At 51.9% G+C, this 26,386-nt stretch overlaps 1 protein-coding gene across 7 annotated transcripts in view; it reads left to right on the top strand.

The window, feature by feature from the left end:
* The window catches only part of CABIN1 (calcineurin binding protein 1), a 138,863-nt gene extending 112,477 nt beyond the window's left edge, over positions 1–26,386 (top strand). For 6 of the 7 annotated variants that reach the window (XM_081288485.1, XM_081288489.1, XM_081288487.1 and 3 more), the window contains 8 exons: positions 12,221–12,384; positions 13,344–13,440; positions 13,999–14,679; positions 16,439–16,513; positions 20,537–20,819; positions 23,923–24,087; positions 25,343–25,569; positions 25,786–26,386. In XM_081288485.1, the coding sequence (XP_081144611.1) occupies positions 12,221–12,384; positions 13,344–13,440; positions 13,999–14,679; positions 16,439–16,513; positions 20,537–20,819; positions 23,923–24,087; positions 25,343–25,569; positions 25,786–25,929 (1,836 nt within the window). In that variant the 3' untranslated portion in view covers positions 25,930–26,386. The remainder of the gene's footprint in view (positions 1–12,220; positions 12,385–13,343; positions 13,441–13,998; positions 14,680–16,438; positions 16,514–20,536; positions 20,820–23,922; positions 24,088–25,342; positions 25,570–25,785) is intronic. The other variant, XM_081288490.1, reaches the window with a different exon arrangement.

A 26,386-nucleotide genomic window follows, 5' to 3' on the forward strand; every position in this document is an offset into this window, starting at 1 on the left:
TTGCACTCAAGTGGTAAGAGAAGCTTGTGGAGGGTACAGCATCTCTCCAATTAGACCATCAATGATGGTCCATTCCCACCTTTCCTTGTTCTTTCTTCAGTGAGGATAGAAGCAGCAGCCAGCAATTGGTGGACAATTCCAGTGCAGCCTACCTCACTGGAAAGAAAGCAGGGAGGAAGACTCTTTGAGGCTATAGATAGCAGAGGTTTGGCCATGTGCTCTGGAGTAAGGCCTTTTCCTTCTGAGTCCTTTCCTCTTCTGTAGATGGTCACAGTCAGTACTCTCCCTGAAGTCTGCAAAGCTAGTCATGAGAAGGGTACTGCTATTCTTGGAATGTAGTGGCTCACAGGTCCTGAGGCCTACCTGACCCAGCCCTTTCTCTAACCCAGCTGGAAAATGAACCCAGGCCACTTCCAGCAGTAAAGCCCACTGGTGGACTCATCATAACATCTCTGTTCTGCTCTCCTACCCCTTGAGGATGTTGCTTCAAAAGTCTTCACTCAAGTTCTTGAGTGTCCCACACACCTACAGGTGTCCCATACACCTACACCTCTGCCTACCACAGAGCACTGTGTGGCACAACTCCAGGGGGCGCCATTCACATAGGTACTACAAGAGGGTAGAGGACAACCCAGGCATTCAGTTGGCCGCTGCCATCCCTGCCGCCCCTACTCTGCCCAGTCTGGGGCCGCCCAGCCCCACAGCTTCCCGTGCTGAGGGTTGCACCCACATCACCCTGTGTCGGATCAGCAGCAGTTTACCACCAACGCACCCTTGGCGGGCCAGGGACCCCGCCAGGATTGGCCAGCCAAAGTCAGTTGCACTGCTGGGCCAGCTTCCAGGAGAGCGCCGGCGCCCTGTCCGGTTCTGCCCGCCCCACCCCGGCCCGCCGAGAGCAAGCAAGCGAGCCTCCGCGGCCATGGCCCGGCGCCTGCTTTAGCTCTCCTGCACAGATGCCACGGCGGAGCCGGCGGGTAGGAACTTGCCCTCGGCTGAGGGCGGGGGCTGGGACCAGGGCCACAGGACTACCTCGCTTTTTCTGCCTGCTTCGCTCTCCGCTTCTTTTACTCAGTCCTCCCTGGGTGGGCCCCCGAGTCCGCCCCCAGCCTTCCCGCCCCTGTCGCAGCAGGAAGCCCGCGCGCTGTGGTTTCCCTGACACCCCGCGGAGGAAGTGGGCCGGCAGTGGGGTGCGGTACCCCCACGCCTAAGCTGAGCTGGCGCTCTGCTTAGCGTCAGGTGGGCTGCCACGCCGGCCTAGGCGGTGGCACGCGGGGGTGGCAAGCGCCACTGGAGCTAGCACACGCGCCCACGTAGGAAGCCCCTTGCAAGCCCAACCGGACCAAGCCCAGGGCAGTGAGCCGACGCGCGCGGGGGTGTGTGCTGCGCTACACCGCGCGAAAGCGAAAGCCACTAGCTGGAGCAACTTGGCGGCAGAGACACCGATGAGAAGCACCGCGCGAGAAGCTGCGCGGTGCTGCTCCCGGGGATGGTGAGCTGGCCGCCCGGCTGGGTGGGCAGCAACACCCAGCCGCGGTGCCTCCCTAGTTAAAAATAGCTGCTGTGCGGGGGCGGGAAGATGGTGCCAGCGGTTTTTCAAAAGTGAGAGCCAGCGGGCTCAAAGCTCTGGGCTAAACCGGGTCCTTGACCCTCAGCACTCACATTGGTGGGAAGGGTAGGGTTGGAGGTAGGGATCGCGTGAGCCTGGGTTGGGCCTGGGCGTGGGATGAAGGTACCCATGTGGAAGGCAAGGCTGGCCAGAGTTGGCCCCTGGGCTCTCCCCTACACACTCGCACTTGGTTGTTTGTCGTTTCTGCTTTTCCCGGGAGGGGGAGGGGAGGAAAAACCTAGTGCGCGTTGTCTCGTTTGGCAGAGGAGGCTGGAAACGGTGGATGCCAGCTGCGGGCGAATTGCAGCTTTCCCCAGGCCCTGCCTGTGTGGGTTCTGGTCTTATTACCTGTAATGACACTGGGAATTCCTTGCCCTCTGTAGCCCAAACTTGACAATGAAGACTGTCTTGGGGGTGGGAGGGAGCGGACCTGGTGGCTTCTGCCCAGCCCTGCAGCTAGAGAGGCTCCCAGATGACTTTGGGGTAAAAGCTATAGGAACTTCTTGTCTCCAGTGGTGTTCAACCTGGCCTTCAGGAGCCCTCTTTCCACCCCCTTAAGCCTGGAGCAAAAGTGCTACAGGAGGGGGAGGGCCCCTAACTCCTCAGGGCATCAAAGGCTGGAGAGTTGCCAGCCTAGAAACAGTTCTGGCCCAAAATGCCTGGTCTCCTGAGAATGAGGGTTGCAGAGGAACAGGCAGGGGGATATAGGATCCTGGCCTGGCTCTGTTCTTGATGCTGTCCTTACTTGGGGGCAAGTGGGGTGGAGTATAAGAACCTAGTGGGCTGAGTGCTGTTCTGGTCTCAGCTCCCTGCTGGCTGCCTGCCTGCCCTGGAACTAGTCTCCTCTCCCACAGTGGGGGTATAAGTGAAATCATGTGTTGAAGAAGCTGGGCAGGCACCCTGTGAATTGTTGACCCCAGAAGATGAAATCAACTCCTGGGGCTCACTGGCACTGAAATATCCTTCCATACCCTACCTGCTCCTCTCTCTCCAGGTAGTCTTATTTGGATGAGTCTTTGAGTGACAGGTGTGTCTCTAAAACTTTAGAGGATTTTCAGGTATTTTCTTTACAAGTGCTTCTGACCTCAGGGCCTACAGTCCAGATTCTTTCACATTCCTGGCTCAGCTAGGAGCAGCCTTTCCTTATCCCTGTGCCTGCTGCTCCTTGGAATAGGATGCCAGTATGCTCCCCCTCCTTCTCCTGTTCTTAGCATTGAGTCACCACTGTATCCATATGGGTGGGGGGTGCTGTAGGAATCCCTCAGTCAGGAGAACAGGCTCTCCCCTGGTTACTCACAGTGGTGTTTTCTGTGAACAAAGCTGTTGGAAAAGTGCTGCTCTGGGAAGCCTTGATTACTGGTCTTCCTTTGTAAATTCCCCCACTGTGTGACTTCAGCCACCCAAGCATCACCTCCAAGAGTCCAGCCTGCTGCTTGGTGCCTTCTCTCTTGGTCCCTGAGGGCAAGCCATCCCGTATAGAGGGAGGAGAGCTTCATAGATAAGAATGTTCAGCCCAGCATTCTTCATAATAATTCTGGACACTCTGACCCAGTTACCCACCAATAACCCACTTCTTTTTGGGTTTAGTGTTGTGTGGTTATTTTATTATTTTTATGGTACTGGGGATTGAACCCAAGGGTGTTCCATAAAAATAATAATAATGTGAGCTACACCCACAGCCCTTTTTAATTTATTTTGAAACAGGGTCTCACTAAATTACCCAGGCTGACCTCAAACTTGCCATCCTCCCATCTCAGCCTCCTGAGTCACTGGCTCTGTGATTATTTTATTTTACTTTTTAGTACTGCAGATTTAACTTAGGAGCACTTAACCACTGAGCTATATCCCCAGCCCTTTTTATTTTGAGACAGGGTCTCAGTATGTTGCTTAGGCCTCACTAAATTGCTTAGGCCCCACTAAGTTGCTTAGGGCCTTGCTATGTTGCTAAAGCTGGCCTTGAACTTTCAATCCTCCTACCTCAACTTCCTCAGTCACTGGGATTATAAGTGTGCACCACCACACCCGCTTGTGGTCATTTTTGGGGGGGGGCAAGTGAGGACCAGGGATTGGACTCAGGGGCACTCAACCACTGAACTACATACCCAGCCCTATTTTGTATTTTATTTAGAGACAGGGTCTCACTGAGTTGCTTAACATTTAGCCGTTTCTGAGGCTGGCTTTGAACTCGGGATCCTCCTGCCTCAGCCTCCCAAGCCACTTGGATTACAGGTGTGTGCCACCACACCCAACACTGTGGTCATTTTAAATGAGATATTTTTGACAATGTGGGAAAATATGTATGCTCTATTTACTGAGTTAAAAAAATCTAGATATGGGCTGGGAATGTGGCTCAGCGGTAGCGCGCTCGCCTGGCATGCGTGCGGCCCGGGTTCGATCCTCAGCACCACATACCAACAAAGATGTTGTGTCCGCCGAGAACTAAAAATAAATAAATAAATATTAAAAATTCTCTCTCTCTCTCTCTCTCTCTCTCTCTCTCTCTCTCTCTCTCACTCTCTCTTTAAAAAAAAAAAAAAATCTAGATAAACATTACATGCTCCCTGTGCTTAGGATATGCTGGGTGGTGGGGCTGACTAAAAGAGTCATCATTGTATGCTCAGCTGCCCATTTTCTAACTGTTCTGTGGAGGCTCTTTCTCTAGCTCCTGCTCCTGCTTTGTCTGGTTTTCCCTGATAAGCCCTCAGAGTCTTTGCTTTCTTGGCCCACTACTCCTTCTGTCAGCCTCTCTCCTTTCCCTGCATCTTGGCTGTCAGGGGAGTTGGACCTCCTCCACACCCTGAAAGGGGGTTTTCTGTTGCATTAATTCCCAGAGCCTGCCTAGGGCTAGCCCAGATATGACTCTGGGGGACAAGATGTTCTCCCTGCCCTCTTGGGACTCACTGAAAGCCACCTGAGGTTTGCACCAAAGTTGAAAGGACTTGGAGTCTAGGCTTTATGACTTTTACCTAAAACTTTCCTTCTTGGGGCTGGGGATGTGGCTCAAGTGGTAGCACGCTCGCCTGCCATGCGTGCGGCCCAGGTTCGATCCTCAGCACCACATACAAACAAAGATGTTGTGTCCGCCGAAAAACTAAAAAAAAAAAAAAATATATATATATATATATATATATATATATATATATATATATATATATATATATATAAATTCTCTCTCTCTAAAAAAAAAAAAAAACTTTCCTTTTCAAGACAGTCTACAGGTAGGCCCATTAGATAGCTGTCCTGATTTTCCTTTCCTTACTCATACAGGTAGACTTAAGGAGTTCCCTGAAAATTCATCTCACCTCACAGGTTATGAGCTCCCCAGGAGAGCAGGTCTGTTCAGAGGGCTATTGTAAGCAAGAGTGATGCCATGATGCCATCTTATTGCCTGCCTACCAGCCCTCCCACCCTTGAGCAGTCCAGCATTCAGAGAGCAACCTAGAGTTCAGTTTCAAGAACAGGGATGCTATTCTGTCCAGGGCACAGGCCTTTGAAATTAGCTGCTGATGTCAAGAGCTAGGGACAGTGACGTATGCTAGCACATGCCTGTAATCCCAGCAACTAGGAAGGCTGAGGCAGGAGGATCACAAGTTCAAGGCCAGTCTCCACAGCTTAGCAAGACACTGTGTCAAAATAAAAAGGGCTAGCGATGTAGTTCAATGGCAGAGCATCCCTGGGTTGATTCCCAGAACAAAAGGAAAAAAAAAAAAAAAAGAGCGAGAGACAGTTCCTGTAGACAGCCTGAACAGGGCCAGCCCAGGAAGGCCCCAAACAAACTCAGGCTGCTTGAGATGGCAAGCTTGAGTGAGCTAGAGAAGGGAAGATGAAGGGGATATTCACTCCCACTCACCCAGCTTCCCACTTGCTGTCTTGTTAGGTAGTACCCTGGGACTCCCCAAAGTGATGCTGGCACTTCATTGCCTTTCCCTCCTAAATACCTCTGTGTGGCACCCATGTGGTTTCTTTATAACCTTTCTCAGCATTCCCAGGTGTGGATATTTTCTCTTTTGCCTGAAACTTGCCTGGCATCCCATGTGGGCATGGCCCTGGGACTGGCAGATCAGGGGAAGAGGTCAATCTGAGTCCTGTGGGTGTGACAACAAGAGGGAGCTGGAAGAGGCCAACTGAGCTCTGGGAGGACCAAGGCTGGAAGCCATTTCCCACAATAGAGCCTAAAGGGACTTAAATATGACCCTCAGAGGTACCTGTGGTGCTAGTGGAGGACACTGAACTCATTTTCCCTCTCTGGAATACAAGGGCTGGGTTGATTACACACTCAGACTGTCCCTGCTAGTATAAGTGTAGGATGAATCTCTTGAGTCCCCTCCTAATCCCATCCCCAAACCTCATCTGCCCTGCAACAAACCTTGGACCTAGTGAATTTCTGAATGGGCACACCCTTGCCTGCTGTTCTTTCCTGCTCTGACTTCCAAGGGCACTTGTGTTCCTGGGGAGGCTTTTCCCTGTATCCTTAGAGGAGGATATAGCAGGATTTGTAACTGAAAGGCAGGGCTTGCTAAGATGACAGAGGTAGGAACCCTTGGCCTAAGAGGCCCAGTATAGCCTTGGGCTATACTGTCAAAAGTAGCCTAAGCAGTGGCCCATTAGAGGGCCATGGGGTTTACTGAGAGAACCAGATCTGTATTTGAATCTGTGGCTTTCAGGTGCTAGGTTCAGAGGTGGCTCTAGGTTGAGTAAATGGCTGTGTTCAGTGGCCTCACTGGTATGCAGACCCTAGGACCCAGGAGTGTGCATGGGTGAGCTCTTCCAAGGCCTTTAGGGAAGTGTGGGCTGGCCAGCTTCTGGAATCCAGGGAAAGAGGAACCTGGCCAGGCACTGTGGTACACACCTGTGATACGAAAAACACAGGAAGCTGAGGCAGGAGTATCCTAAGTTTGAGGCTGACCTCCACAACTTAGCAGGATTCTGTCTCAAAACAAAAAAGTCTGGAGATATAGCACAGTGGTAGAGCATCTATACCCTTCCAGGAATAAGTTCTTTTGGATAACAGTGTGCAGGAGACATCATGAGCCACAAACTCAGGCACAGTCTTGGCTAGATGGTCCAGAAACAGTTTTCCATACCTGCAGGAGCCACTTCTGTCTTTCATCTCCCTACTGTGTCAGTCAATAAGATTGCCATGAGCAGAAATCAAACTGTTCTCCTGGCTCCGCCCCCCTGCCCAATTCCCCAATACATAAACTTTTCAGCCCCTTTGTGAGTGGACAGAACATTCATGGGCACCAGCACAGGCTGGAGGGTACCTAGGCAGAGGACTTAGGGAGAACTGGCAGGGGAGCTTCTGACTCCTTCCTGCCTGTGGCTCTCTCAAATCTGTGATTCTGTTCTGGCCTGTCCTTCAGATTCTAGGGGGTGTCAGCACCCCATTGCTGGTCTCTATCTGCTCTCAGCCGGGCCTCCTTTCTGGCACTGCTGTCCACAGCCCTTCTCATCAGGCCCCAACTTAGCTCTTCCTCCACTCACCTGCTGGTATGTCCCCCACACACCTTTCAGCAGGGACCTCCACCTAGCCTCCCACCACCTCATATGGGGCAGTGGTGAGGAAAACAGGGCAAAGTAGGTGCCATCTCCTACTGGACTCCTGTCTTCAAACTGGGAGGACCTCTGTAACACTGTGGCTCTCTCTGAGGTTCTTCATAGCCCTTCACAGGCAGGGTATGAGAAGGGCAGTATAAGGAGAGGTCTACTTTGGCTCCTCCTGTCCCCATGGAGTAAGGCTTTGTCCAGGCCACCCTGGAGCTACAAACACAAAAGCTCATCTCTTCTTGGCTCATCCAGGAAGCAGAGTTGTTGGCTTGCTCTTCTCCCTGTTATCTCTGCCTGGTGGCTCTATTTCTTCAGTCCAAGTGACCCTGAAGTCCATCCTCATGACTATAGGAAGCCGTCTCTGGGCTGAGGTGGGGTTTACTTCCATCTGCACACAGCCCCATGCTAAGGAAAGGAGGGGATGTTCCCTGGGGCTCCTGCTGGAAAGGGAGGCCTGACTGGGATCTTGGACTCACTTGCTTGTTATTTCACTATAGCTGCTGAGGTGGGCAGAGCAGCAAAAAGGTCCAGCCCTGGGAGTGGGAAGGAACAAATCCCTGGGAGAGGATGGTACTCATTGCCTGGTAAACAGATTGAGGAGTCCCACGCTGTGCCATGTGCATGAATAAAAGGTGAATGAATGAACAAGGGCTCTTGAGCCAGCCAGACTCGGCATAGGAAGTATGCTCTTCAGCACCAATGTTATCAGGAAAGAATAAGCAAGAAACCAAAATGAAACAAGTGTGTGCAAGTGCAAAATGTTGTGTTTCAAGTCTCTAAGGACTGGTTTGGGGACATTCAGTGGCAACAGAAAGACAGGAACCTCCATAGTTCCCTTCTGTTTTTTCATGGATTCACTACCTGAATCGTTTCATCTTCTGTTCTTTCCATGATGGGCGGTGTTATGTCATGGAAGGAAACAGAAGGAAGATAGGGATCTAAATCTTGTTCTGGAATGTGCAGTGCAAACTAGACCTGTCCACACAGGAGTGTTTGTCAATGTTTGGGTACTCCAGGAGGTGGTTATACACTGCTGCTCAATGACAGAGACTCAGAGAGGGCTTTCTGCCCACATGGGTTTCTACTCCTGACAGACCCAGCCTATGTAGGTTTCTCTTTCCCATTAAATTGAATGTGCTTCTGTTGCCATCACCTGCCATCTATCTACTATGCCACCTTTCTGTGGCCATCAGAGGGGTCGAGTCCTTCCCTGCCCTACCCTTTCCTTTCACTCTACCCCAAACCGTAGGTCCTGAGAGTGAAGCTGCCTCATTCATCCCTCAGCCCCCTAGCAGAGTGAGTACCTGGGCCAGAGAGGTCAGTTGCTAAGGATGGAAGCCCAGCATCAGCTGGCAAGGGACAGGGGAGGCAAGAGGTTGGCTGTGCCACTTGGCCAACACTGCCCAGGTCCCTCTGAAACAGAACCTGTGGACATTCCAGATGTTCCAGATGAGGCTTTGGATGAACCTGGGGCTCAAACCTGTCTCCTGGGACATTGTCTCGCTTCAATAAACAGAAGACACCTCTTGTCCCCAAAAGTGATGAGGGTATACCAACATCCAGTCTCCATGCAGTTTTAGATGCACTCACAGTACCAGGTAGCCCACTTTAGGTGACCTCATGGGCCTTCCAGGAGGTTTTTTTTTCTTACATCCTCATTGGCTCATTTTAGAAGACCCCCCTGACACACACACACATACACACAGATAAATACCCTGTGTCTTCGATCCTTGAACTTGGGAACGAGAGTTTGAAATCCCTCTCTGAACTTCTATGTGCTTCTCTGTCTGCAGAGGGCCAGGTGTGGTTATCTTAGGTAGCACCTTCTTGGCCCCTTTTCTCCTGTGGGGGAGAGGTGAGCTGTTTGTCACCTGGCTTAATCAACTGTTGCTGCCTTGCAGTGATTGCCTTTTGGTGATGGGGCACCATTCATCTTCCCTGCAGCCCCATCCCTGTCCCCAGCATGGGGCACCTCTGCATACTCAGAGTTCTGAAGAGCATTCTCTTTTCCATGAGAATTATCTCCCACCTTTCCTAAACAGTTGAACATGAACATTTACAGGGTAAGGGACAAACAAGGAGATTAGGGAACTATGATTCTCCAGATGGAGGCTTCAACAGAGTCCATGTCTACTCTCTAGGAGGCAGAAAGCCTTCTCAAACTGGCTGCCTTACCTGGTCTGCCAGGTTTGTCAGGGCCCTGGGGACCCAGAACCAAAGCAGACCCACTCTTGGTCAAGATATACTACCAGCCTAAAACAACCCTCAGCTATCTGAGGGGCTGACCTTAAGTTGTCTCTGTGAGAGTCAGAGGAGGGCAGCATGCCAAAAGGGCTTTGGAGAGAAGGTGACATCACAGCTGGACCTGGGAAGACACAAAAATTGATTAGGCAAAGGAGGTAAAAGGATGTAAGCAGAAGCTCCCAGGCATAGAATTCCTGGCTTGTGTCAGGCCAGAGGGGCTGAGGGCTTGGTAAGGGAGTTGAGAAAGGAGGTTTTAAAAAGCCAATGGGCATAATTTCAACCCTTAGAGCATGATTCTGGGGTTCTTGCACCATAAGAAAAAGACCTTTCCTGCTAATTAAGATGAAATGGGCTACTTTGAGAGGTGGTTAGCCTTTCAGATGTGCATCTGACGGTCATCAAACTTATAGTATGGAGGGTAGAAAGGCAGTAGGGCTCAAGCACTCTCAGTCTTTCTAGGCCTAAGTGCCTGGGAGCCTTTGAGGCCCTCACAACTCCTGTCTTTTTTCCTCTCTCAGCCTGCCTGTGCCCTGGCACCGGAGCTACTAGTGTGGAGACTCAGGGTGTTGGGAAAGTCAGTCTCCCTCATTACATCCCCACTCCCCAGAACACAATTGAGGAAAACACATGCCGTTCTTTTATTCATCCTCACCTGATATGAGGGCTGGACCTTCTCCTATCCACAGCTGCTCTGCCAGTTTTGTCAGGGCCCTGGAGTCTGAAAGGGTCTGACTTTAGTTCTGGGTAAGAGTAAGCTAAACTCAGCACAGAAAGTGCTAGAGGGATTTCTCCAGGATCATTCTGAACCCTCTCATTTGTGCAGGGCATATCACTCACTTTCCCCTCCAAGTCATACCCTGTTCTCCAATGCAATTTGTAGCCCTGGGTTTCTTCCCTCTCCCAACCAGTGCAGTTGAGGCTGGTACAGGTGGTCCAAGATTCCCTCCGTAGGCCCAAAGGAATCCTTTCCTTAGAGCCATGGATGTGATGAAGGGCCAAACCTGAGCTGCTCTTGGAAAGTTACTCCACATCTCCAAGCTCCAGCATCCACAGTGTAGCTGTGTAAAACTATGGTAAAGTGCTTCCCAGGGAGCTGGGTCCTTCCCTGGCCCCTCCTGCTAGGCCTGGGAGGTAACAGGGAGAGCACTTTCATGACCACTGCAGTCTCATTTAGATCTTACACAGCTCTGGGAACAGATGGTTGCCAGGGCCTGGGGTCCTCACCTCCCCAAACCAGCAGCTACAGCTGCTTAAAAAGCATCCAACATACCTCCCTTGTGGTAGCTTTTCAGCTGCTACAGAACCACTTCTGAGGAAGACACACCATTGGTGTTTGTCATACTGGATGTACATGGCCTCAGCCCCCTGGTTTCATCCTAGTTGGGCACAGCTGTGGATAGAATGTGGCCTCCAAATAGCCTCCTAGCCTATCTGGTGGGCCCTTTTTGTCACAGTATGAGCCAGGCTGCTCATTTCTCTGCCTAGTGGCGCAGTGTGGAGGTGCAAGTTCTGAGGGATGTGGATTTTAAGCTCTACTGGAACCCAAAGAGCTCAAAGCGGGAGGTGCCCTGTCTTCCCTCCAGGACTGCTGGAACAGAGTAGGCCCAAGCTCTGCATGGGCATACAAATAGGCAGCGAGCACCCACAGGAATACGGCCCTGAGAGGGGCACCACCTGGGCACGCCACTGTAGTCCACATGGATGATAAGTGAGGTCCCAAGAACCCCATACTGCAGCCTAACATAGATCAGGCCCCATGCCCAGGAGGAGCAAAAGGAGGCAGTGTCTTTTGCAGCCTTAGTCCATTCAGGCAGGAATATCTCCATTATTTGGCTACAGGGACCCATGTGGGAGCCTGCCAGCTCCTTCCAGGCCTCTGAGGTCCTCTGCTAGTGACCAGCCTCCTTAACGTTCTTTTACTCATCATTCCCTTTCTCTGTCACTCATGCCTTCCCTACACCTTGACTGAACCCCAAGTGGTTGTTAGATGTCATGTTGGTCACCAGGAACCTGCAAGGGACTAGATTCTGGAGCTGGCAGTGGGTAGTATATATCCAATACTGCAGTGGGTTAGGGAGAGGGGAGGAGGGTCCCTGGCAGAGCAAACTGCTCAGAGTGAGGTGACAGGGGCCTGGGTATCATGGGAGCTGTGAAGATGCTCTGGGTACTGTAGGGAAGGAGGTGTGCAAGATAGGGCTGTGTTGGAGTCATCTGGGGGGCAGCAGCTACCAGAGCTTCACCATGGTCCCCCTTTTGTTGCTGCTGTTGTTTTGTTTTGGTTCTGGGAATTGAACCCAGGAGTACTTTACCACTGAAGTATATTCCTAGTCCTTTTTATTTTGAGACAGGGTCTTACAAAGTTGCTGAGGCCCTCACTAAGCTACTAAGGCTGGCCTCAAACTTGAAATCCTTCTTCAGCCTCTAGAGGTGCTAGGATTATAGGTGTGTGCCACCATACCCAGCATCATGTCCCCATTTAACCTAGTAGTTTCACCTCTAGATATTGGTTGTACATCTAAGTCAACACCTGTACTGAGAGGTGTGCATGTGACCTGAGTGCCACCATAGAAGAGAAACCCAGTAAACCATGCAACATAGTCATACAAAAGAGGTAGCAGAACTGCATGCATGTCATTTGCCACCATTGATGAGGAGGCAATAAATGGAAATGGCCACAATTCTGTCTTCTGGATGGTGAGAAGGGGCCAAGGAGTCCCTAATGGGATGGTGTGACTTTGGCACCATGACAGGTTCCAGGCAGGAGTGTCTCTGAGGCTTCAGCCATGCAGTCCTCCTCACAGCCTACCTCTGCCCATCCCACAGGGCATCTGGCGGATCCCTGTGGATGAGATTGACCGGCCGGGCAGCTTCGCCTGGCACATGAACCGCTCCATTGTGCTGTTGCTTAAGGTGCTGGCCCAGCTCCGGGACCATAGCACCCTGCTGAAGGTGTCCTCCATGCTGCAACGGACCCCAGACCAGGGCAAGTGAGTGAGCCACACACGTACCCATCCTGGCCCGTGACCATGCTACCCTGAGTCAGTCATCTACCCAGGGCTTTTGTGCCCTGCTCAACTCGGCCCTGAAGCCTACTTGTTGGGGAGTCCCAGCCAGCCTTTTCTCCTCAAGAACTCTGTGTCCCAGTGTCTAGAACCTAAGGGATATCTCTCCCACCCTCAAGCATTCCAGGGCCAAAACAGGGTCTCTCCACTGACCTTGGTTTCCCTTCCTTCTATTTCCCCTTAGCCTGAGACTCTCAGAGGTGGTGTCAAGTCCTGGGGAAAAAAACAGACATTCATACCATAGCCGTAGTACTCCAGGTAAAGGCCAGGAATAATGTACAACAGGAGAGCCATGTCTTCAATGGGGACCAGGGATCCCTCAACCAGAAGGGTGGAACAGCCAGAACAGAGGGGCACCTGACATAGCTGGTGAATGTAGGGGTTGTGTGGGGTCCTAAGAAATAGAGCTCACAGGTGGACTGGCCTGGTCATAAAGCCTTAAGCTAGGCCAACCATCCTCCATTAGCTGCCCTCCTCACCTTCTCATGGTCTTATTCACCTATAAGGTCCCAGGTAACATGCCACAAGTTCAAAGGGGCCTCCAGCTGGGGCTTGGAGCACCCTTGAGACAAACTTTAGGGAGAAGAACTAAAGCTCATCCCTTCACCCCCACCCTCCCTAAGCCTGTACACAGGACTGGCCCATCATAGCCCTGCCTTCAGGGTTCACGGCCAGTCGAGAAGGTCAGGGCAACCAGCTGGGGCTAAGTAGAAACCTGTTGAGTGTGGAGGGTGGGACTCAGGTGAAACTTGGGGGAGCAGACCTCAGTAAGTGGGACACAGAAACATTCTTGGGGCAGGAACTAGACACTGGACTACTACCTAGCAGCACTGTGTGGTATCTGACATGCTCCCATCCTTTCTAATCACCCTGTGTCACCATAGGAAGTATCTACGAGATGCAGACCGCCAGGTTCTGGCACAGCGGGCCTTCATTCTCACTGTGAAGGTGCTGGAGGATACACTGAGTGAGCTCGCAGAGGTATGTTGCCTATCACCCTTCTCCTCCACCACCAGTGAACTATGTATGTACGCCCTCCCTCTTCACACTCCAAGCAGGTAGAATACTGCTCCCATTTTGCAGATGAGTGAACCAAGGTCCAGGAGTTTAAGTGACCCACTTAACAGGTGAGGCTGCTGGAAACTGAGCCAGGACTGCCTCTTCAGAACCAATGCCTAGTAAAGCTAGACTGGGCTTGATGGTATCTGGGTCTGAAAGTGTCCTTGCCACCAGAAACCCTGGCCTCATGTACCAGTGGTTAAAGAGACTTGGCTGTGCAACAAGCACATTTGGTGACCCTAGGCAGGTCCCTTCCTATAAAACACCCTGTGTCTCCCATCACAAAGGGACAAGAAGACTAGGCAGTGCCATCCCAGCTAGAGCCAAGCTTGTTACTCAGGAGTAGCAAATAAATAGTTCCATTGATCTGGCTACCTGGGAGCGTCATGGGGCAGTCTAAGGTTGACAGGAGTGACTTTGGGTGGGAGAGGTTGTCAAAAGGTACAAGTTACCAATGTTTTATTTTTGGTTTCCTTGTAGGAGTCAGAACACCCAGGGCCCAAGGCCTGTAGCCTCCCTGGAGCCAGGATGACCACCGATGTCTCACACAAGGCCAGTCCTGAAGATGGCCAGGAGAGCCTCCCCCACTCCAAGAAGCCCCTTTTGGCTGAGGGCTCAGGACCAGGTCCCGAGCCAGGGTGTAAAGTTGGTCCACTCAACCACCGGTCCATGGCCATGGATGCAGGAGACAGTGCAGACCAGGGCAAGGAACAGAAGGACAAGGAGAGTCCCAGAGGAGGGCCTACTGAGCCTATGGACACGGGTGAGGCTGTTATTCATCGCCCAGACTTGGAGCGGACACCAGCTGTGCTGCCGGGTCGCCCTCCAAGGGACCGGGGCCCTGAGAGCAGGCCCACTGAGCTGTCCCTGGAGGAACTGAGCATCAGTGCCCGCCAGCAGCCCTCTCCATTCACACCAGCCCCACCAGTCTCCACTACCAACTCTTCCCCAACCACTGCCACAGGGGCCAGGGGGGTCAGCCATCCTGAGGAGCCACCCCCACGGCCCAGCCGCAAGAGGAAACTTCTGGAGGATACTGAGTCTGGCAAGACACTCTTGCTGGATGCCTACCGTGTGTGGCAGCAGGGCCAGAAGGGTGTGGCCTATGACTTGGGCCGCATTGAAAGGATCATGTCAGAGACCTACATGCTCATCAAGCAGGTGGGTGGGCCTATCCACACACCCCAACCTGCCCTTGGCCTTCTGTCCTCCAGGAGGCTTATTCCTGGGGGTCCAGATGTACCAGGTCCTTCCTGCCTCTGGGGTGGGTATTAGGTATCTTGTTCACCCCATCCAACTGTGTGCTTTTTTTTCCTTTAGTATGATTTATTTGGTTTTATTTTGTTTTGAGACTTTCTACAATGATAAGGCAATACATTTAGAGTCAGAAAAATAATGAGCTTTAAAATGTCTGAATTCAGTCTTAAAGTAAAATGAAACCACATTGCAAATCCAACACTCAGAGATCAGACACCTGGTCCCATCACTATGAGGCAGTTCCTTTGAGACTTCTGTGGGTACCATCTAAGGGTGGCTGAAGTGCCCTGAATGTGACCAGAGAAAGTGTCATCCTTCTCTTTTTGCTTTTTTTTTTTTCTTATCTTTTTTTTGCCTCATACTTCATTGGTACATTGTAGTTGTACATAATGATGGGATTTGTTGTGTTATATATTTGTACATGCACACAGTATAACAATATAATTTGGCCAGTATCACTCCCCAATATCCTCCCTTTTCCTTCCTTCCTCCCTCTCTCAATTCCTTTCCTCTATTCTATTGATCTACCTTCATTTCTTATGAGATTCCCCCAACATCTCTCTTCCTTTGTCCTCTCTAGCTTCCACATGTGAGAGAAAACATATGACCCTTGATCTTCTGAGTTTGACTTATTTCTCTTAATGTTTTCAAGTTCCATCCATTTTCCTGCAAATAACATGATTTCATTTTTAAGCACATATTTTTTTCAAATTGAAATTATTCCCATAGAAAGAATACCCAGAACTTCAGTGACAAGTTCAAATGGGTTGACCAAATCCCTGATTAACAATTTTTTTTCCCAAATTCTATCAATTTCCAGGACATTCTTTAAGATGGCCTGCCTTCACCTCACCAGCCACCAATGTTAACTTCCATTTGTTTTTGTTGCTAATTACTCAGAAGACAGTAAAAGTACTGCTGCTTTCCTTGCTAGGGAGCCTGGTCCCTTGCCCTGGCTTGCTCACTCTCCTGCCCTTGCTTGGCAATGTATAGACATCTCCTGCAAGCAAGCTCAGCCTGCTGATTGTCCAGAATGACCCCCACATCTCCCTAGTCCCATACTAATCTCCTCATTGCTTGGTTTCTTGGTCTCCAGACATACTTGGCACAGCCCAGGACCATTACCATCATCTGCCCACCATCCAGACCTGGGTTTTCACAAGGCCCCTCCCAGTTGAGTCACAGTCCTCTATCCTGCCTCCTTAAGAGGCAGACTTTAGCCCAGAAGCCTCCCCTTCTCAGAAGCCATCTAGAAGTAAATGGCCTCAGCCAAATTTGAATGTTTGGTTGGGATCTGAATCCTTCTGCCAGCCTTAGCCTTTGAGAATGAATATAATTCACCACAGAAATTAACTTTGTGTAGCCAGAATAGTGGCTGGGTCTAGCACTGGCATCAGTACCTAGGACCATTGGGACCTTGACCTGCCCTTCCACCTGGAAGACAAGAGCACCTGCCCACAGTCATCACTGAGGGAGTCTGGGTGTGGTCAGCAGTGAAGTGTATGAATATTTCATTCAGGAAATATTCATACACTTCACAGGAGTGAGGTTCCCCCCCACCAAAAAAAAAAAAAAAAAGGCTGGTCTGTGCTACCTAAAGGTCAAGGCTGGGAGGAATTCAAGCACCACTAAGCCCTCTGACCTTGGGCATCTCCTTGCTTAGGTAGATGAGGAGGCTGCACTGGAGCAAGCTGTGAAATTCTGTCAAGTCCACCTTGGGGCTGCTGCCCAGAGACAGGTAAGCCCAGCCTCATCATGTAACAGGGCCTGCCCCACACCAAGGCCCAGGGCTGTAAGTCAAGAAGTAGGTAGGCCCTGAGGATGGTTCTTATGGTCATAGTGGGCTGTGGGAAAATAAGCAGGAAGTGAATGAATCTCCAGCTGGTGGAGTATTACCCCAAAGTGGATGCTTTGATAGGGCCCAGATCCCTGGCATATGTGAATACATGACCTGATAGGTCCCTCCCCTTGCCCTGGTTCCTTTTCCAGAAACAGAGAGGATGACTTCAAGCCATTTGACCTCACCCGGAGTGGTCCTTCCATTTGTAGAGGACCAAGTAGCATTAGAAGCAGGCCAATTAGGAGCAAAGTGGCTGGGGGCCTAGGGACCCACCAAATGAGGGTATGTGGTAGAAACAAGAAAGTGGAGACAAGTTCTCAGAGAATGGGTAGGAATACTGGTGTTTATCAGGCAGGGGAGTGATTGATGGATGGAAAGTGATAGAGCTGGTGCAGAGGCCAGATGAGGATGGGTGGGTCCAAGAGATGGTAGAAGCTTAACTGGTAAGGTAGAAATGGCAGGGGTGGAAGTGGAGTTAAAGCCCCTCCTGGGAAGTGCCTGGGAGAGCCCCAGCCAGAGTGGAGACTAGGGTTTTATTGAATCTGAAATTCTTTGAAGGGAAAGGCCATGAAGGCATAAAGTCAAGAGTGCCCTCACCCTGCCCCTGCTTAGAGGAACAATCTAGGCAAGAACACTATATGTGAAGAACCCTGGTATTGGTGAGTCTGTAATCATCAGTATGGACCAGAGGGTACAGGCAGGGCCAAGCACCTTGACAGGACCACAAGCACAGGGAGGAGTCGTGGGACAAGAAAGAGTGGTATCCAAGAAAGATAGTGTTCTAGGAGCCAAATAGCAAGAATGGGGACCTACCAGATATGGGGACCCAGGGACTAGAGCCATTTTTGAGGAGCAGGTTCAAACGTTCAAGGTCAGCTTTAGAAATTTAGCAAGGCCCTAAGCAATTTAGGGAGATCCTGTCTCAAAGTTTAAAATTAAGAGGGCTGGGATATGGCTCAGTGGTTAAGTACCCCTGAGTCAATCTTCAGCACCACCAGAAAAGACTACAGGGGCTCATCATTTGAATAGGTATAGCCTTTGTTTACTCAGGTGGCCCCTAAGCCATCTAGTCCCAACAGCCCCAGCAACTGACTGGTGGCCACCCTGGGGGTCCAGATGGGCTTCCTCCCTGTGGAAAATGGAGCATCTGGCCATAACTCCTGCCAAAGTTCTAGGTCTTAGAAAGCCCTGGTCAGTTCCCTTATACCAAGCAGGCTGTGGACCAGGCAAGGGACTCTCTGGGGGTCGTAGGACTCCTGAGAGCCAGAGTCCTTAGCAAGATATGCCCCCAACCTGCCTGTAGTCCTTACCACTTTATTATTGCCAAAGGGCATAGCACAGTTGGCCATGGCCTCTTAACCCCCACCATAGCCTCATTTCTCCATGGGGCAGAAATAACTGCTGAGGCCCTTGTGCAGGGCTCAGGCCTAAGCCCTCCTAGAAACCCCTCTTGTCGCTTCTACTGACCCAGGTGGGGCAAGTGAACAAGCAGACAGTGACCACAAACAAAAGAGGAAGACTGTTTTGTTTTTTCAGTATTGGGAATTGAACCCAGGGCCTTGTGCATGCTAGGTAAGCTCTCTACCACTGAACTACACCCTCAACCTTTTTTAAATGTTACTTTATCTTGTGATGGGGTCTTGCTAAATTGGGCAGACTGACCTTGAACTTGTGATTCTCCTGCCTCAACCTCCTGAGTAGCTGGGATTACACATCCAGCTTAAAGGATAGACTCACACAGGACATATTCATACACTTTTCTCTTCACTGGTACCTAGCTGGCAAGATCCAAGGGCAGCTATCATGTTCAACAGTCAGGATTCAATCCCTGGTACTGGGGGGTGGGGGAGTGGGGGGGACAAGGGCAGGGCAGAGTCTCATATATTAGAGGACCAGTAGCTACTTGGGCATGCTCATATCGGGGCCCCTGAGAGATGTGGACAGAGGTTTCCTTATTTCAGGGACCTCAAAAAATTTCTGGGAGTGGCCAGAACTAGGGCACTGGGATCCTTAACTTTTAGATTGCCTGCTTCTGGGCAATGTCAGTTCAGGCCCTAGTGTAACCCAGTGTAGAGGAGAGCCAACTTAGTGGTCTTGAGGTCCTCCCCATCAATGTTCCATCTGTCACCCATTTCCTAGACCCCAGTGGAATGGGATGCCCCTGGTATTACCCGAAGCCCTCTCACCACAAGTCTGGCCTACAACTCTTGCCTCAGGCCTGGAGCATCACTGCTGAGGGCTATTCTGTTCTGGTCTTCATCTCCCTCCGGAGGCCATTTCCTGCCTCCCATCTCTCACTCTTCTGGAACCTTTGTGTTTTGCCCCCTTCTCCTAGAAGAAGCCACCTAGAACACTCCCCTTAAGCCCTCTGGTTAGGTTCCCTTGTCTTCTCCTATTGCCTCATGTTCATCTCAGCCAAGTCGTCCTCTCCCGGTGTTATGGAAGGCAGGGTTTTATCTCAGGGTCTTCTTCAAAGCCACCCAACCTTTACCTCCTTTCCCACAGGATCTGGCAGTACCCTCCACCAACCCCATACTTCAGAGCCATCAGTTAGGATGATCACAGCCATCCTGGGCCCACTTCTGACCAGAACCAAGGAGAAGAAAGCCATGGCCCTCAGAGTCAATGCTTCTGCCCCTCAACATGTCCCAATTGCTGTGGCAGCTCTATGCACACCTGGAGGGTGCTCTGGACATTGTAAAAAGCTAGATGCAGTTGCCTGTGGCTGAGACCTACTCCTGAGTGAGAATAGGGACATAGCACTTACCCTTCCCCTCACATCTGCTCACACTGCAACTTGGGGTGCTCCTAACTATACTACTCTGGGCACCCTGAGAGCCAGGGCTGACCTGCCCCATCCTCTCACCAAACTTGCTGCCCTTAACACCAGCCTGGGGCTTATCCCAGGCACCCACTACATGGCAGAATTTCCAGGGCCTGTCCCCCGCCATATGGATCTCAGAATGATGGAACAGTTCAAGTAAAACATCAGAAGAGGCAGGATTATCAGTAGAAGCCAGCTTCCCAATGAGATGCCCACCTTTTGGCCTTTGACTCTCCCAATTTGCAGGGCGGAGGGTCCTACTGCCCCAGTGTGGGCAGCTCATACAGTACAGTGGGCCTGGTGCTGGGGTAGGGGGTGGGGTCCAGGTGCTTTGCTGTGAGAGGCTACCACCTTGAGTTACCCTACCTAAACTCACTTTGAAGCACACTGTCAGGCACCATGGACTTCACATTTATGCAGCCCAGGAGGGGGATCGATCGTGGTTGGGAGGAGTGGGTATGCCCTCTGTAGCTCCAAAAAGGGTCTCATGACAGAGGGAGCTGTGTGAAGGAAAACTCTTGGAGGCCCCTAACAGAACCAAAGACCTGTGGCAGATGCATTGCAAGACCAGGCTGTAGGCAAAGGGCCTATTTGGTCAAATTGCAGGGACAGCATCAGGCTGGGGCTTGTAGCCAGTTGCAATTCCAAGCTCAGTGTGTAGATTCTTGTAGTATTCTCTTGGAACCACTAGTGTCCCTAGGAGTCCTTGTCCAAGACTGACCGTGAATTCCTAAAGTTCCCAGATTAGGCCTATACCCTGTGCCTTGGGTCACAGCTAGATATGGTTTTCCAGACTGGCACCCTGGAGTGTAGGGGGAGGTCAGCTGGAGATCTTCACCGAGTCCCCACCAGCAGGGCTTAGACATCTCCAAGAGGGATGCACAGTTCCCAGCTGTATGCTGACATTATCATTTTTCTGGAAGGGTGCCTATGGATCTTGTTGGCAGCAGGATAGGGCTTAGATGCCAAATGGTCATGTTGGCATTCCAGATCCAGACAGACTGTCCTATGGGACTGCACTGGGTTGATGTGAGGTAGGACAGTGTGGGCCCAGGGCTGACCAGCTGGCCTGCCTTACCTCTCCTCTGTCCTCACAGACCTCAGGGGACATGCCTACCACCCCCAAGCACCCTAAGGACAGCCGAGAGAACTTCTTTCCTACAGTGGTAAGCACCACAACACCTGACCCTGTGCCAGCTGATGTGCTCCAGCGACCCAACGACATCCACACCAAACCTCGCCCTGCACTGGCTGCTGCCACAGCGGTCATCAGCTGCCCTGCCTCAGTATCAGCCTCTACTCCAGATTCGTCCAAGGATCCTGGGCCCTCCCAACCACACAGGCCCGAAGCCACCCCCAATGTGGCCTCTCTGGGCCCAGGTGAGTCCCATCCTGGTAAACTGGTGTATGAGGCCCCTACCATTAGTCAACAGCAGCTTCTGCTCCCTGAATAGAAAGCATGGGCAAAGGGGGAAGGCATGGGTATCCTCCAGCCTGTGTGATCCCACAGGAGAGCAGGGATTGCTGGTCTGCTCGTCAGTCTCTGGCAGCATCAGTGGTGCCAATCGGTACATCCTGCACATACCAATCTCAACCTAACCCTACATGCCTCGGTCTTCCCATCTGTAAAGGGGTGGTGATGAGAGTAGGGGCAAGCACCATCATTTGATGTTTGCTGCCATCATGGTTTTCTCTCCACTCCCCCCAATAAAGCCTTTCAATAAATAAAGATGGCTTGATCAGGTAGGAAGGGGAAGAACACAGACCAGGCCTCCCATGGGTATCAGGAGGGCTCCTGACTCTGACATACTGCAGGGCCACCAGTACTTGGCCTCCATTGTTCCCGCACTAGATCTGCTCAGGTGCCATCACACCCCCATGGACAAGGCAGATGGAAGCCATCCAGGATAAGAAATCCACTGGAAAGGCAGCCTATCTTTCAGGGCCACCTAACAGACTAGACAAGTCTGGGCCAGGAGCTTTTCTGGGAGAAAGGGTCATTGAAGCAGCACCACACAGGCCATAAGGAGGAAGGGACTAAGCAAAGCACTATCTCTTTCACTGGTGCAGGCATGCTTCTGGCTTAATGGCTATGATTCTACCTGAACAGTCCCAGCCAGGCTCTGAAGACCCATAACAGGACAGGGATATTCCCTGACCAGTTAACCTCCCCAGCTGGTGGGTCCCTAGCCAAGACCAGTCTGGTGAGTTGCCTGTGTCCCCAGAGCACATTCAGGGATGGATGTGTCTCCTTGGCCCTGTATTTCAAGCTCCACCCCCATGCTTCTCCCAGCCTGTGCTCTTGCCCGAGACCCTGCACTGGTCTACAGCCAAGCTCCCACCTACCCACATCTGGAGCCATCCCTGAGGGCTTACCTGTCCATCCAGAGTAAAGCAGAAGAGTAAAGCAGAGTGGAAATGCAAGTAGTATTGAGGGTAGTGAGAGTGCTGGCCTCATGCAGGCCCTGAGAGGCCAAGGAAAGTCTGAGCCAGGCCCATGGTCTCCCAGAATATGAGCCTTGGAGACAGCTAGACCTGGTGCCAGTCTGTGTATCTGTCCTGGTAAACGGGAGAAATGTCCTGATTGCATAGAATCTCTGCCTGAACACCTGCTCCCCAGACAAGAACCCAAGGCTGGGGAAGCTCCAGACAGCTCTTCTCTGCAGGCTGTTCCCTTAGTAGGTCCTACCCCTGGGTTGCCCAGATGGCTCTGGTGAGGGGAGGAGACCACCTGATCTAGGGAACACCTCACTGTGTGTCCAAGTCTCTGCTGGACTCCACACAGGGGTATACCTTCTCTTCTTGGTGGCACCCTGAGAAGGCAGGCCTGAGAAAGATGGATAATCAATGAGGCTGCTACTAGGGCTGAGAAGCAAAGCCATCTTGGGAGCAGCCTCCACCCATCTGTGGGTCCCAGGCCTGTTCAGAGTGTGCTTGACCCACCTCATTGCAGCCAGGTCTATAGATTTATATTACCAAGAAAGCCAGGCTTGCTGGGCATAGTGGTATATGCCTATAATCCCAGTCACTCGAGAGGGCTGGGCAGGAAAATCTAGTCCTGAGGCAGGAGACTCTTAGGCTAGCCTCAGCAATTTAGCAAAGCCCTAAGAAATTTAAGGAAGAGACTCGTCTCAAAATTAAAAATAAAAAGGACTAGGGATATGGCTCAGTGGTAAAGCACCTCTGAGTTCAATTCCCAACACCAAGAAAGAAGAAGAAGAAGAAAGGTTTCTGGCCTCCACAACCTGAACAGCTCCCTACATACACACTACTGAGGGAACAACTACAGAAGGGAAAAATGCGGCCAGAGCAAGGGCAGGCAATTAACCCTACTAAAGGGCATGACCTTAGAGCCCAGGGCCAAGGGAAAATCAGCTTAGTTTAGTGGTGTGTGTCCTGTCTCCAATAGTTGGGGGTGATGACTAGGAATTACTAGAGGGGCCTTCTGAAGCCATTGTGCTGGGCTATCTATGAGTGTAGATTGCCAGGTAGTGAGACCAAGAAAAGGAGTGGCTCCCCAGAGCCAGGCTTAAGATAAAGCCTCCTCACAGACCCTGCCCTTAAGCAGCTCAGTGGAGACCAGGGAAGCTTAATGGCCCTTAGGCCTCTGCCTGCAGCCTGGTCTATCTTTGTCTCAGGAGCTGTCACACATGCCCGGCCAAGGAGGGGAGCCTGCTTCTCCTGATGGAAAAGGTGGCTGACATTCCTAGTAAAAAGAGCCTAAGGGGCAGGCAGTGGGACAATATCAGCAAGCTGGGAGATTCTAGCTCTGAGGAATCAGGAAGAAGAGAATGACTTAGAAGACAGAGAGGAGGCTAGAAACAGGGTCTGGGGAGGCCTGGGCATCTGCAGCACTGATGCTGAGTAATGGCCTGGCTGTCGGCCACAGGCACTGCAATAGCCCCTTGGGCCCATCTGGTCCTTGGCACAACTGAGGCCAATTCCTCATCCCTGCATTGTGCCAGGGAAGGAGTGGTCTGGCTCAGCATAAGGGCACAGTGCCAGTGTGTTCTCTGTCCTCTTTGGTCTTAGTTGGGTAGTTGTGATTCTAATCCTGACTTTAGTTTTCAGTGTCATTCCTGTGAGCCAGAGGAGAGAGAAGACCCCCCCCATCCCATGGTGTAACCATAGTGGTGTTTTACCCAGGTCCAGAGGCCATACAGCCTTCATTTTGGCCCCTAGTGTGTCTGATATACTTCCAGTCCAAGTAGGAAACAACTCCTTATGTCCACTTGGGGGTTGAGAGGTTTCCTGAAAGTACCAACCTAGATTGTCCCAGAAGAGTTCCTGAGGGTCCCCAGTCTGTTCCTGTGGAGATAAAGAGCTGCTTTAGCCCAGGCTCCCCACTCTGGACACATTTCTGTTCTGGGTGTCTGAGAGCACAGCCCAGGCTCACAGGGCCTGGCACAAATGCCCACAAAAGAGGCTCTGCCCTGGGAGGTATTATGAGTATGTCACCTGCATCTGTCCTATGTCCCCACAGAGGGAGAAGAGCTGGCAGGAGTGGCAGAGAGCACTGGCTTCCCACCTCAGGAGCCACGACGCAGTCAACAGGTGAAGACGGCCCCCACAGGTCCCCCAGTAGAGCCACACTGCTGGCCAACAGAGGCTACCCCCCAGATAGGTGCCGAGCCCACCTGCAGCCAAGGTAAGGCCAGCTGGGAACAGCTGGGCACTGGTTCCCACAAGGCTGCTTCACAACTGGTGGCCAGGGAAGGCTTCCCTACAGAGGCATCAAGCCTGAGGGCAGGCCTGGGGAAGGTCAGTTGAGATGAGGTGGGAAGGAAAGGCAGGGGAGGGGAGGGGAACAAAGGAGGAGCCCAAGCTGGAATCTGATATGGACCATTGTCAGGGCCCTAGAGCCTCTTTCATTCTGCCCCTGGCTTCACAGAGGAGTTCCAACAAGGACAGACATTTTGATTGGGCCTCTTAGCCATTAGCCCACTGCAAAGCCCAGGTAGGACAAGAGAAGAATAGAAATGTATAGGGAAGAACTTGGCTTGATCACTGAGGCATCCCCATGGTCCACTGAGACAGCCTAACCCCAGCCTCTGTCCTGCATGTTCCCACCAGCCACCCTACCCATTCAGGCCCCTCGGGAACTCCCCCTGGCTTAGCCTCCCACAGACCACTCAGGACAGTAAGACCTGGCGCCAGCCTGCAGTGACCAGGCTTAGGCTCTGAGTAAGCCTCACTCCTTTTAAAGCCATGGGACTGCAGAGGAATGTGGAGCTCTGCCAGGCCTGCTGTGCTTCTCCCAGCTCACGCAACTCCCTGGAGGCTGCCAGGGTCTAGAGCTGCAGCCTGCAACTGCTGCGGCTTCTTCTGGTATCCAGGAAAATACAACCCCTCACTCTCCCTGGAGTGTAAGGGAAAGTGGATGTACTAGGGCTGACTCAGTGACCACACCTGGCTGATTGACTGTCTCTGGGCCTCAGTGTCTTCCCTGAGGTATGGACATCAATAGGACTTGTGGCCTGGAATGGTTTGGGGGATGTAACAGTTCATGAAAGCTGTGATGTCTGAGAGGGCCATGGAATCCCTGGGAAGGCTTAGGCATGTTCCCATGTCCCAGGCCCTGAGCTCTCAGAGTTCATGGTGCTCCCAGGTCAGGGTCACAGTCCCAGCACCCCATGGTCCAGAGCCAGAGTTGAGTCCCTATGGGTGAGAAATAGTTGACCAGGGTGGAGGCCTGGGGGCCTGACAGCCAGTACAAGCATATTGGCATGTAAGCCCAGGACTAATGGGCTGAGAGAAGGCACCCACTTTCTAATGCAACAAGGAAGAAAGATGCTCAGGGTATCTCTATCTTCTAGAGGGGAAACCAAATCCTGAGCAGGGAAGGGACAGGCAGGCTCAGGAGGCTACAAGCAAAGTTCAGCCCCTGAGGTCTCGCCCCACAGCTGCCAGCTCCAAGGTCCCCAGCAGTGGGAGTACTCAGCCACCTGAGGGCCATCCAGGCAAGGCCGAGCCCAGCAGGGCCAAGTCCCGCCTCCTGCCCAACATGCCAAAGCTGGTGATCCCCTCGGCCACCACCAAGTTCCCTCCCGAGATCACCGTCACACCGCCCACCCCGACCCTGCTCTCCCCTAAAGGCAGCATCTCGGAGGAGACCAAGCAGAAGCTAAAGGTGACCACAAGTACTGGGCAGAAGGCACAGGGAGCCTGGGGTGGGGGCTTGGGTTCTTGGGGGTCTTAGGGCAGGGGATTGGGCAAATGGGAGCCTGGGGCAAGGGCTCAGGTTACTGGGGGGGAGGGAGGAGCTGTGAAGAAAAGGGGCTTGGATAAAGTCAAGAAGCCTATAGTAGGCCAGGCATCCTTGACCAGTGTCCTGCCCTGTCTGCAGTCGGCCATCCTGTCTGCCCAGTCAGCTGCCAACGTGAGGAAGGAGAACCTGTGTCAGCCAGCTCTGGAGGTTCTGGAGACATCCAGCCAGGAGTCTTCACTAGAGAGTGAGACAGATGAGGATGATGACTACATGGACATCTGAGGAAGGCCTGCCGGAGCCCCACAGCCACACCCAAGGGGACAGGGTGGGCCTGGAATCCCCCTTGGCCCAGACCCTGAGCAAGGCCAGAAACCTAAGTGGGTATTATTTCTCATGCAGCCTCCACCGCCCACCAGCCCTGTCTTCCCAACATCCTGCTGTTCACAGATTGGGCTGTCCACACCCACAGTGTGGGGGCCCAGAGGAAGAGGAAGAGGCCCAATTTAGCCCTGTGAGGATGGATTGGTGTATCTGCACAACAGGGCCAGCATCATTTTCTATGAAATGTTTGTAAACATGCTCATACCTAGCCCAGCAGGCTGTATCTACAACCTGACCCCAGGACAAAGTGGATTCTGCCTAGATCCCAGTGGAGGCATCACCTGGACCAGGCTTGCCTCACACTTTTTTTTTTTTTTTGGGGGGGGGGGTTCTTTTTTAATAAAGATGGAACAATGGT

This window comes from Spermophilus citellus, assembly GCF_964194105.1.
Source record: "Spermophilus citellus genome assembly, chromosome: 3".
Taxonomy (NCBI): domain Eukaryota; kingdom Metazoa; phylum Chordata; class Mammalia; order Rodentia; family Sciuridae; genus Spermophilus; species Spermophilus citellus.